General features: G+C 47.4%; 1 protein-coding gene across 1 annotated transcript in view; it reads right to left on the bottom strand.

Moving 5' to 3' along the window:
• Positions 1 to 12565, bottom strand: part of LOC148511644 (cathelicidin-2-like) — a 28275-nt gene extending 15710 nt beyond the window's left edge. The window contains exons 1-2 of the mRNA XM_088482943.1: positions 12345 to 12565; positions 5338 to 5439 (exon numbers count right to left, since the gene is read on the bottom strand). Coding sequence (XP_088339069.1) covers positions 5338 to 5439; positions 12345 to 12533 — 291 coding nt within the window. The 5' untranslated portion in view covers positions 12534 to 12565. The remainder of the gene's footprint in view (positions 1 to 5337; positions 5440 to 12344) is intronic.
• Positions 12566 to 13371: the final 806 nt, after the last annotated feature.

Genomic DNA, 13371 nt, shown 5'->3' with positions numbered 1-13371 from the left:
ACAGAGAGGGGGATGAGACTGGAGAGAGAGGGGGGATGAGACAGGAGATGGAGGCACAGATACTGTAACTGGGGATGGACAGACAGAGAGGGGGATGAGACTGGAGAGAGAGGGGGGATGAGACAGGAGATGGAGGCACAGATACTGTAACTGGGGATGGACAGACAGAGAGGGGGATGAGACTGGAGAGAGAGGGGGGATGAGACAGGAGATGGAGGCACAGATACTGTAACTGGGGATGGACAGACAGAGAGGGGGATGAGACTGGAGAGAGAGGGGGGATGAGACAGGAGATGGAGGCACAGATACTGTAACTGGGGATGGACAGACAGAGAGGGGGATGAGACTGGAGAGAGAGGGGGGATGAGATAGGAGATGGAGGCACAGATACTGTAACTGGGGATGGACAGACAGAGAGGGGGATGAGACTGGAGAGAGAGGGGGATGAGACAGGAGATGGAGGCACAGATACTGTAACTGGGGATGGACAAACAGAGAGGGGGATGAGACTGGAGAGAGAGGGGGGATGAGACAGGAGATGGAGGCACAGATACTGTAACTGGGGATGTACAGACTGAGAGGGGGATGAGACTGGAGAGAGAGAGGGGATGAGACAGGAGATGGAGGCACAGATACTGTAACTGGGGATGGACAGACAGAGAGGGGGATGAGACTGGAGAGAGAGGGGGGATGAGACAGGAGATGGAGGCACAGATACTGTAACTGGGGATGGACAGACAGAGAGGGGGATGAGACTGGAGAGAGAGGGGGGATGAGACAGGGGATGGAGGCACAGATACTGTAACTGGGGATGGACAGACAGAGAGGGGGGTGAGACTGGAGAGAGAGGGGGGATGAGACAGGAGATGGAGGCACAGATACTGTAACTGGGGATGGACAGACAGAGAGGGGGATGAGACTGTAGAGAGAGGGGGGATGAGGCAGGAGATGGAGGCACAGATACTGTAACTGGGGATGGACAGACAGAGAAGGGGATGAGACTGTAGAGAGAGGGGGGATGAGACAGGAGATGGAGGCACAGATACTGTAACTGGGGATGGACAGACAGAGAGGGGGATGAGACTGGAGAGAGAGGGGGGATGAGACAGGAGATGGAGGCACAGATACTGTAACTGGGGATGCACAGACAGAGAGGGGGATGAGGCTGGAGAGACAAGGAACGGATGGTAGTGAAGAAACTGGGATGGATATGGAGATACGGGGGGGGATGAGCAGATTTTCAACCAGCCTGTACTTACGAGGGAGGGAGTGTACCAGGCCCTGATATTTCTGTTGTGGACCCTGACCCTGATGGTCCATAACTCAATCTCTATCCTCCTCCTCCTCTCTCTGCCATCTTATAATATGGCCACTGAGGAGATTGCAAAACACTACACAACATGGAGAAGTTTGTAAGCAACAAGACTGGATGCTATAAAGCACAATTTAGATAATTATCCCTCTATACCTCTAAATAGTCCCATTTTGTGAAGCTGAAATACTGTAGGAGGGGCTTACAGGAAAGGGGTGGGGCTTTGTCATAGAGTGGGCATAACTGGCTTGAGTTAAAATGTATTGGGGGAGTGGCCTAAGCAGATTGGGGGCTGGGGTTATTTTGTCGCTGTTTTGTAATGATGGAGGGAAGGGAAAGGGAACAAGTTTCAGTCCCGATACGCATATACATAGCGCAGAAATCTGCCGCACTGTTCAGTGTTACAGATATACAACTCAGTTATACAGAAGGAGAATCTAATGGAATTAAGCTTCATATTTCAGAGGTACAAAACTGATTGTTTATGTAACCCGGTTTAAAAGAAGTATTGTACTAATAAATGTACGTTATAATATGGTAAATGAAAACTGCTATAAATGTTTTACATATATGTGAGAATATACAATGAGATCTGCTTACAGAATACATGTATGAGGTACTTCTTTCTTTGGTGAGGATGGGCTCAGTATATGGGATACACATGCACTATAGAAGAAGTGGCGGAGGGATATAGCTGGGAGTGATTGGGCTCCTATCAGGGAAAGAAGGGCAGGGTATAGAGAGAGGTATACAAGGAGCTGCCAGTGCCCACCCTCCCCACCCCCATTGTGTCCTGAGCAGCCGCAGAGCTATGGAAAGGCTGCCAGGTGCAGGGAGTGGAGCCGGGGAGGGAACCTATCACAGCATGAGCTGTGAGGTGATGAGGGGGGTACTCACTCTGCCCCTGTCTGAGAGGCCACTCTGTGGCCGAGTTCCATTGCCAGGTGACCAGCGGCTGTAAGGGTGAGCAGCAGACTATAGCAGAGTAGCTGACAGGATGGCACAGGAGGGTGGAGTCAGAGAGTGATCAGGGAAGCTGGTGGGTGCAGTAGTACTCATCCTGCCCTGCCCAGAGAGAGGTGATTATGGTTGTCAGCGGCTGTATAGAAGCGGAGGTGGGAACTGGTTTTGACAGTGGCAAAAGGAGACCCGCTGACATGAAAGGCAGGGTTGTGGCAGATATTCCAGGAGAGTGGCTGTGTTCCAGGAGAGGGGGCGCGCCTGCAGTTTAGGAGGTGGAGTCATCTGAGAGGGCTTAGCTGTAATAGGAGGCGGAGCAGCACCAGAGGGGCCGGACTATTCAGCCGCCCGGGAGGAGACAGCTGCATCTAGCCAAATAATGGCTATATAATATAAATAATAATAATAATTACACTCAGCACTTCTAAGAAATCTTCAACTTGAGGGAAGAGCTGGGGGAGGATGTTAGGAGTATTAACCGTGTGGGTTACATATACTGCAACAGGGCCGGACTGCCCATCTGTCAGTCCTGGCAAATGGCAGAAGGGCCGATAGCCAGGTGGGCCAGTCTGGCCAATGCCAATGAGGGGGGCACTGATTTGGTGACCTGCATGCAGCTGCGGAAGATTTGGGAAACAGCGCCAATGTAATTTTTTATGTAATTTTTAATCAGGCGCTGGTCGCGAGCCAATGGGAACTTGTGGACTGGCAGCCAATCATCAGTAGATGCTGGTCCATGAGCTCCATTTGGCTCGCAACCAGTGCAAGATAAAAAATGACATTGCGCCTATTCCCTCCCCATGGCTGCGGCTACATTGAGGTGATGGCGGCCTGGCACCAAATTCAACAGGGAAGGTGAGAAGCTGCAAGAGGGACACGGGGTGGGGGTGGAGGCATAATGTGTAAGGTGCAACACTGTGTGGCATAATGTATTATAAAGGGCAATACTGTGTGGCATAATGTGTTATAAGGGGAATTACTGTGGGGCATAATGTGTTATAAGGGGCAATACTGTGTGGCATAATGTGTTGTAAGGGGCAATACTGTGTGGCATAATGTGTTATAAGGGGAATTACTGTGGGGCATAATGTGTTTTAAAGGGCATTACTATGTGTGACATAATGTGTAAGGGGCAATACTGTGTGGCATAATGTGTTATAAGGGGCAATACTGTGTGGCATAATGTGTTATAAGGGGCAATAATGTGGGGCATAAAGTGTTATAAGGGGCATTATTGTGGGGCATAATGTGTAAGGGGCACTACTACTGTGTGGCGTAATGTGAATAAGGGACACTACTGTGTTATCATTTGTGAATAAGGGACACTACTGTGCGGTGTAATGTGACGAAGGGGCACTAATGTATGGCATAATTTGAACTGAAGGTACTATTATGTGGTCCCTTCCCAATGAGAATGCACCTGTATTTTTTCGGTGCTCACCATCTCTACTGCATTTGTTGATGACAGCACCAATGCTCTTCATGTATATAGGGCACCAAAATGTGTAGTTATGGCTCTGCTTTGGTGTGTACTGATGTGTCATCCTCTGCATTCAGATGCTGACACGTGGTGGGCCTGTGCAGGCCCGCCAAGAGCCGCGCCGGGCCCAGGTAAAGGGGGCATAGCCTAATTGTGGGAGGTGTGGCCATGCCCCCTTAAGTAAAAAAAAAGAAAGAAAGAAAAGTTTTGCAGAGCGGCGCTGCGTGCTGGTGAGGTGGATGCAGTGAGCCCCCTCAGCCCAGCGCATAACCAGTGGGGGGCGCGATCAGCTTGATCCCTCCCCCCACAGGCATAGGAGCAGCAGCGAGTAGTCTCCCAGTACAGCCCAGCACACAGTAGCGCGTCCTGGGCTGTTGTGATGTAAGAGGGGAGGGGAGCGGAGCGGGCCCCTCCAGCAAGCTCAGGCCCAGGTAATTAGTACCCACTCCCCCCCCCCTCTTGGCACCCCTGTGGCTGTGTGCCAGGGCCTATTTTTAGTCTCAGTCCAGCGCTGTACAGAAATAGATCCTCCCCTCACTCAGGTTATTATTTATATAACAGACATTCAGGTATTCTGTCACTAGGAGAACTACTAATTCCAGGGGTTACAGCAATTCAACTTTAACTTTACTGCAGCACTAATTATCCATTTAGCAGGAGGCGTAGACTTTGCAGCAGCTCTAAATAGAAATACAAGTGTTGCCAATTAAAGGAGATACATTTTAGTAGGGATAAAATAAGAAGTATTCTGTATTACTACAGATCTAGATACTAGAGGATGTCAGAGCCAGAAGTCATCTCATCATTTATTTTATGGCTTCTACATCTGCTGGATTTATATTACATCATTATTACTCTAATTCGGAATACTTGTTAGGTGGAAATGGATAACTGTATATAACTGTGATATTTAGAGGGATGTCGGATTCGCTGTAATACTCTAGATTCCTGTATAGCTTCAATTTGGGGATTCATATATATTTGTGATATTAAATGTGGTATAAATGTATTGTTCAGTTAAAATGTATGAATATATAAACATGTATAACTGTGTATTTCAGAGTTAAAGTATATAGTACATATTTGTTATTGCCTAGGTATTATACATATAAAGATATATAAATTATTAGGTAAGTGTGTTACTTATCTGGAGGAGCGCCGAGAGCTATTTGTGAGCACCTAACCTAAGAGGGACAGGATTGGGACAGGACTACTATTATAACATATATACTGGGTTATTTACCCCATATTACTTAATCCCTATTAACATTTGGGTTTTCCCAAGTAGGCCCACACTGACCAATATACTTGGGTGGAGGCACTGATAACATGATGTACACCATGGGGGGGCATTAGCCTACACAGGATTTAGTAACCTGGTACTGAGAGTAAACGGGGCGTTATAATTGAAAATATAAAGTGCCACATTACATCTTTGAGAACACAGGAAATATGTTTATGATGTTTTATTATTGTATTCATGAGGACATTGGCACCTTCATAATTTACAGGATATATTGGAGAAATATAGAACTCAAATCATTAGAATATAGCCATTTTATTTACCTTTCTCCTAAATACTCACCCCATTTCTTTGATATTCACATCTTAATAAATCTCTACTTGCACCTTTGGGGCACCTGGTTTCTCTTATTCTGAAACGCAAAGTCCGAGAATTCCCCTGCTCCTAAAAAGAAAATATATATAAAATGTAACCATGTGATCTCTTATAAATGTAAAGATAATTATCCATGGGCCTGATTCAGAGCCGCTCGCTCTGAATCAGGGCCTGGCTTTTTTGTTTTTTGGAGCGGCCTCTTGGCCGCTCACATAGCTGTGGGTGACCACCCACAGCTATAGAGCGAGCGGCCATGATGATGGTCGCGATGGTCAAGACCATCGCGACCATCGGGCTTGCGACGAGACCCTTGTGGTAGGGTCTCATTCATCGCAAGCCCCAGAGAGCTTTCAGCTCCAACAGAGCCGGAAGCTCTCCACTGACATCACTCTTGATGTCAGTGGGGCCGCCCAAAACCGGCAAGCGTTCCCTCGGGAATGCCACTGTTTGGGCAGCCACCCCCCCAGCCCGCCCACCAAAGGGGGTGAGCTGTCACTCAACATCGACAGCTCGCCCCCTTTGGTGCGAGACCCGGAGCAACAGATTGCCCGTCGCTAGCCGGGTCTCGCGCATGCGCACGACGGAGCCGGCTCCGTCGTGTGCATGCGCTGTGGGCCACCATCGACCCGGTTGCGAGTGCTCAGCGCTTGCGACCGGGTCTGAATCAGGCCCAGTGATCACTTACTGATGTACAGAAGAGATCAGAGAATTTATGTTGGCTCTGATCTGAGCACAGTTCATGATACGTAGCTAAAGCCACTAAATACTCAGTATACAAGGCACATTTCTACAGTATGTTATTTTGATTTAACTTTTTATATGTTTGCATTTTATAGATAGATTTGATTAGATTTCTTTTTCCAGTTCCACCAAAACTAAATCAATGTCTTAGAATCTCTGAAATGTGAACACACTGTAACATTGGTAAATTGTTACGTGACATTATGAGGTCTGATTCAGGTCTGCTGCAAAAAAATATGCTAATGTTTTCAATTGCACAGCCAGCAAAGAGACGCCCACTAGCGCTATCTCACATCCGTAATACCTCACAGTCCTGCAAATACATCAGTAACAAGTAACATTGGCTCTCACGCATAATTACAGCAGCTCTGCCCTGACTCAGAAACTGCAAGTCTCGTCGTACGCAATGAGTACACGCCCAAGTAACAGCGTTCAAAAGGACAGGCACTCTGATGTCCTCTCGTGCGTCAGTGGGATTTAATCCTTGACTTGCTGGACTGCTCAAAACAGATGGTTCTGAGTAACTAATGAGTTACCAGCATGTGCACATTGACGCAAACATATCGGCTGGAAGGATCCAATTGAAGAGATTTGACATTTCTGCAAACTTCAAGTGGTGCTAAAAGGCCTCCTACTGTATTACTAGTCAGCCAGTAATGATCTTCACTTACTGCAGTCTGATTATATATCTCTCCACCTAATCATGTGCTGCCCATCATTTTGAAAAACTTTTTTATAGACTCTCTAATGTCAAATTGAACCATCCACTAATGACTGTGGGTCTGATTCAGAGCCGGACGCTATTTGCGCTCGCTCGTTCAGAAAAAGGGGCTGGCTATTTAAATTAACCGTTCGCTCTTTGCGGTCTGTTCATGCCTCTATGTCTGAACGAGCGAACAAAACATGCGGTCGTTATTTTGAGAAAAACGCCCCCTGGCCGCTCGCATCATACGTCATGTCCGCTATTTATTAGATTAATCGAGTACATCGAACGGCGTATGAACTGCTCGCTATTCTTGTGGCTGGATTTTCCTACCGCAATCATGCGAGCAGTTCTGACTAAAAAACACCCAACTGACGTGGTCGATGATGCTGCTTTGCTAATTTTGCACACCTATAAAACGCCCGTTTTGACCTTTAGGCACGCCTGCGTTCTGATCTCCACTCCCCGTTTTCAAGCACCTTCCCCTGTTACCACCCACATACGCCTCATCCTGTCACTCAACTTAGCAGGCATTCGCTATTTTGCGAGCACACAATTTTCGGCCGCACTGACTGGTTCGCGCATGCGTATTACAACCCGTACGCATGCGCAGATGTGCGAACATCGCTCGGAACGAACGAACGGCCGCTTACGAGTGGCTCTGAATGAAGCCCTGTGTACACAAAACCCTTTTGAATCTATAAATTAAGATATCACGGGGATGAATATTACAGATGATCCTACATGCTGATTTATGGGGGTCATTCAGACCCACTCACAAGCGGCAGTACGCTCGCAAGTGGATCGATGGTCCCCACTGCGCATGCGCGCGACGGAGGGAGACCCGGCGAGCGAAGGACTTTCCATCGCTCCGGGTCTCGCACCAAAGGGGGCGTGCTGTCAATCAACATCAACAGCACGCCCCCTTTGGTGGGCGTGCCGGGGGCGTGCCTTGCAGACGGAGACATTCCTATGGGAACGCCTACAGTCTGAAGCCGGGCCCACTGACATCACTAGTGATGTCAGTGGGAGTGATTTTGGCTCTGATAGAGCCAAAATCACTCCTGGCCTTGCGGTTGAGAAACCCGACCACAGGGTTTCACTCGCAAGTCCGATGGTCGCGATGGTCAAGACCATCGCGACCATCTTGTTGGACGCTCGTATATGCTGTGGGTGGTGACCCACAGCTATACGAGCGTCCAGGAGGACGCTCCATTTTAATGGAGGTGGGCCCTGATTCAGAGCGAGCGCTCTGGTCAGAGCGTCTGGCTCTGAATCAGGGCCTATATTCCAACTTATGTAAAAACATCACCATATATTTGGTATTATTGGATACAAGTTTTAGAATTATATTTACATTTATGAGAGCTCTATAACCTGTTATGGTGCATACACACGGTCAGATTTTTCTTCAGATCTGAACAATAACGATTTTAAAAATCGTTTAATCGTTCATATCTAAAAGAAAAATCTGATGTGTGTGCAATGATGAACGATGAACGATGTGCGTTCCCGTTTGTCAGATAACGATATCTGACATCTGATGTGTTTGCAGTCAGTTTTGTAAGATTTCCATTCATTTTAATACAGGCTGAAATCGTTCAATCGTTTGCAAATCGTTCAATCGTCCAATCGTTCATCTGACATATCTGACCGTGTGTATGCTCCTTTACTGATTCTATGCTGTATTGATGTATTATTATTATTATTATTATTATTATTATTATTATTATTAGTGTTTATTTTTAGTGTTTGTTATAATAATAATGGATATTATATGAATAATAAATAATTTCACTTACATGTTATTAATGTTGGAGAATGATCTATAACTGTCTATGAGTGAGAAGGAGCGCAGTCTGATTACATGTCATTGGACGCTGCTTTGTACACGTTTGCTCTCAGAGAATGGGTCTCATTTTCCATTTCCTCTATTAATGTAAATTGACCAGATCCACATTACACAATCACACAGCACATAATGGCCCTCATTCAGAGGCGGTCGCAAGAAGCGAGCGCTCGATCTGAATGAGGGCGGCCACTTGACTTTTCAAGTGCGGCCTCCTGGTCGCTAGCTAAGCTGTGGGTAACCACCCACAGCTTTAGCGACCAACCTGGTTGATGGTCGCGATGGTCAAGACCATCGCGACCGTTGGGGCTTGCGACTAGACCCTAAGTTTGGGGCTCGGCAACCGCAAGCCCCAGGGAGCTTCCTGTTCTGATTGAGCAGGAAGCTCTCCACTGACATCACTACTGATGTCAGTGTGGCCGCCCACAAAATGACAGGCATTCCAGCGTTCCTTAAGGAACGCCTCCGTTTGTGAAAGCACCCCACCCCCGCCATGCCTTCAAAACGGATCGAGCTGTCGATCAACATCGACAGATACCCCTTTTGTAGTGAGCTCCGGAGCGAGAGAATTTCTCTCTCGCTCCGGGGCTTGCGCACACGCAGTGCGGCCGCTACGTGTGTACAGGGGCTAAACATCGACCCGGTTGCGAATGCTCAGCGCTTGTGACCGGGTCTCAATGAGGTCCAATGTCCCTAAGCTGAGAGAGAAGGTAAGATTTAGGTTAGGGAACCGTATGTGATATTTTCTCTACCTTTCTGCTGTCATTTAATAGTCAGGAAATCTAAAGTGCACAGAATAAATCATTCAGTTGAGGGTCAGGACCACAGGGGTCACATACACTGAGTATGGATTAATTTTTTATATGTCTATCTATTAACTGACAACCTATTTAGCTTCGATCTTTTGTTATGTCTATCATGTGTGTTGTCGATCTTCATATGTTGGTATGAGTTATTTCGATCATATGTAGTTTCGATCTAATGTTCATGTCATTCTCGTGTTTGTCGATATAGAGGTGCAGTCGATCTATGGTTTGTCGACCTATAGTACCTGTCGACCTCGATGGAGTCGATGTATGGTGGTCGATGTATGTATTGTCAATCTAACTGAGGTCGAACAGACAACCGGATACCACATACACTATGGGGCACAGAGATGAGTGGGGCTTACTGATACCCGGCCTCCAAGGTTTCTGCTTCCCCTAAGTTCCCTACTCTGCCCCCATAAGACAATACATGGTCATAGCCATATCACCCCCTCTCTGTGCCCCCAGACATGAGAGTGGCCCATGTCCTGGCAATGCTCTTTTCCTCTCCTGGTTCCCTGTAATGTATGTCAGTGATAACACTGTCCTGTCCTATACCTGTGTCCTGGCAATGCTCTGTTCCTCTCCTGGTTCCCTGTAATGTATGTCAGTGATAACACTGCCCTGTCCTATAGCTGTGTCCTGGCGATGCTCTGTACCTCTCCTGGTTCCCTGTAATGTATGTCAGTGATAACGCTGTCCTGTCCTATAAATGTGTCCTGGCGATGCTCTGTTCCTCTCCTGGTTCCCTGTAATGTATGTCAGTGATAACACTGCCCTGTCCTATAGCTGTGTCCTGGCGATGCTCTGTTCCTCTCCAGGTTCCCTGTAATGTATGTCAGTGATAACACTGCCCTGTCCTATAGCTGTGTCCTGGCGATGCTCTGTTCCTCTCCTGGTTCCCTGTAATGTATGTCAGTGATAACACCATCCTCTCCTATAGCTGTGTCCTGGCGATGCTCTGTTCCTCTCCTGGTTCCCTGTAATGTATGTCAGTGATAACACCATCCTCTCCTATAGCTGTGTCCCGGCAATGCTCTGTTCCTCTCCTGGTTCCCTGTAATGTATGTCAGTGATAACACGTCCTGTCCTATAGCTGTGTCCTGGCGATGCTCTGTTCCTCTCCTGGTTCCCTGTAATGTATGTCAGTGATAACACGTCCTGTCCTATAGCTGTGTCCTGGCGATGCTCTGTTCCTCTCCTGGTTCCCTGTAATGTATGTCAGTGATAACACTGTCCTGTCCTATAGCTGTGTCCAGGCAATGCTCTGTTCCTCTCCTGGTTCCCTGTAATGTATGTCAGTGATAACACTGTCCTCTCCTATAGCTGTGTCCCGGCGATGCTCTGTTCCTCTCCTGGTTCCCTGTAATGTATGTCAGTGATAACATTGTCCTGTCCTATAGCTGTGTCCTGGCGATGCTCTGTTCCTCTCCTGGTTCCCTGTAATGTATGTCAGTGATAACACTGTCCTGTCCTATAGCTGTGTCCCGGCGATGCTCTGTTCCTCTCCTGGTTCCCTGTAATGTATGTCAGTGATAACACCATCCTCTCCTATAGCTGTGTCCTGGCGATGCTCTGTTCCTCTCCTGGTTCCCTGTAATGTATGTCAGTGATAACACCATCCTCTCCTATAGCTGTGTCCTGGCGATGCTCTGTTCCTCTCCTGGTTCCCTGTAATGTATGTCAGTGATAACACTGTCCTGTCCTATAGCTGTGTCCCGGCGATTCTCTGTTCCTCTCCTGGTTCCCTGTAATGTATGTCAGTGATAACACTGTCCTGTCCTATAGCTGTGTCCCGGCGATTCTCTGTTCCTCTCCTGGTTCCCTGTAATGTATGTCAGTGATAACACTGTCCTGTCCTATACCTGTGTCCCGGCGATGCTCTGTTCCTCTCCTGGTTCCCTGTAATGTATGTCAGTGATAACACGTCCTGTCCTATAGCTGTGTCCTGGTGATGCTCTGTTCCTCTCCTGGTTCCCTGTAATGTATGTCAGTGATAACACTGTCCTGTCCTATAGCTGTGTCCTGGCGATGCTCTGTTCCTCTCCTTGTTCCCTGTAATGTATGTCAGTGATAACACTGTCCTGTCCTATACCTGTGTCCTGGCGATGCTCTGTTCCTCTCCTGGTTCCCTGTAATGTATGTCAGTGATAACACTGTCCTGTCCTATAGCTGTGTCCCGGCAATGCTCTGTTCCTCTCCTGGTTCCCTGTAATGTATGTCAGTGATAACACTGTCCTGTCCTATAGCTGTGTCCCGGCAATGCTCTGTTCCTCTCCTGGTTCCCTGTAATGTATGTCAGTGATAACACTGTCCTGTCCTATAGCTGTGTCCCGGCAATGCTCTGTTCCTCTCCTGGTTCCCTGTAATGTATGTCAGTGATAACACTGTCCTGTCCTATAGCTGTGTCCCGGCAATGCTCTGTTCCTCTCCTGGTTCCCTGTAATGTATGTCAGTGATAACACTGTCCTGTCCTATAGCTGTGTCCCGGCGATGCTCTGTTCCTCTCCTGGTTCCCTGTAATGTATGTCAGTGATAACACTGTCCTGTCCTATAGCTGTGTCCTGGCGATGCTCTGTTCCTCTCCTGGTTCCCTGTAATGTATGTCAGTGATAACACTGTCCTGTCCTATAGCTGTGTCCCGGCGATGCTCTGTTCCTCTCCTGGTTCCCTGTAATGTATGTCAGTGATAACACTGTCCTGTCCTCTAGCTGTGTCCTGGCGATGCTCTGTTCCTCTCTTGGTTCCCTGTGATGTATGTCAGTGATAACATTGTCCTGTCCTATAGCTGTATCTAAGTTTACTGGCTTGTAACCACTGAATATACTGCAATTTCATTAGCACCCAAGAGAAAGCAAGTACACCCATTCTGTACCTTTAGGAGTGTAATAGGGACATCATTCTGCGGTTTATATAAATACGGGACATTTTCTCTCTGGTTGAAGCATTTCACAGCCTCTTTTATCCGTTTTCCAACTGGGGTGTCCCATCCTGGAGACTGAGAGAGACAGATGTCTAATGTGACTGCAGAGAGTAAGAGCAGAGACAGCCAGCAGCTCCTCATCTTGTGCTGGGTTAGAGGGATCCTCCGGTCTCTGAGACTGTTTTGCACCTTTATACCATACACAGCCTCCTCCTCCTCCTGTAACATTATATTTGCTGGATATGATATCATGTAGCTACTGATTTGCCTCATTACTTCCTCTTTAATATTGTCACCACAATCTGCGCTGTACAGAGGTTACTAGCAGACTTAGTTCTCTTCCAGATAAAATAAGAACTAAAAATACCTGACCACAATGCTCAGTTCTCTCTTCTGTGATTTATGCTGATGAAGGGAATGTGGCAATGCCATGTCAGCAATTACAGGTGCTGAATGTAGTATGGTCATGCCATGTTAGGGGCAAGATAGGGGCCCTGGTACTTGCTCACCCGCCTCATGACACCACTGCAGAGGGACCAGTTGGTCCTCCTCCTCCTCAACTCCCCTTTTGCATCCCAATCTTGTGCTGGGTTAGAGGGATCCTCCGGTCTCTGAGTCTGTTTTGCACCTTTATACCTTATACAGCCTCCTCCTCCTCTAACATCAAATTTGCAGGGTGTGATATAATGTAGATACTAATTTCCCTCGTCACTTCCATGGTATTATTGTCACCACAATCTGCACATTAATGACATTTATAGCAGACTTAGTTCTCTTCCATTTAAAATGAAAAATAAAAATACCCGACCACAATGCTCACTTCTCTCTTCTGTGAATATGATGTAGACGGGAATGTGGCAATGAATCATGAATTACGGGTGCTGATGGTAGTATGGCTGTGCCACGTTGGAGGCATGACTAGGGCCCTGGTACTTATTACCCCCTCAGTGCTCCTGGCAGAAAGCATCAGTTATTTTAC

The sequence above is a fragment of the Taudactylus pleione genome, unplaced genomic scaffold (assembly GCF_031769625.1).
Source record: "Taudactylus pleione unplaced genomic scaffold, aTauple2 ptg000300l, whole genome shotgun sequence".
In the NCBI taxonomy this organism is placed as follows: domain Eukaryota; kingdom Metazoa; phylum Chordata; class Amphibia; order Anura; family Myobatrachidae; genus Taudactylus; species Taudactylus pleione.
The sequence above is the reverse complement of the archived record's forward strand: the minus strand, read 5'-3'. Positions and strand labels throughout refer to the sequence as shown.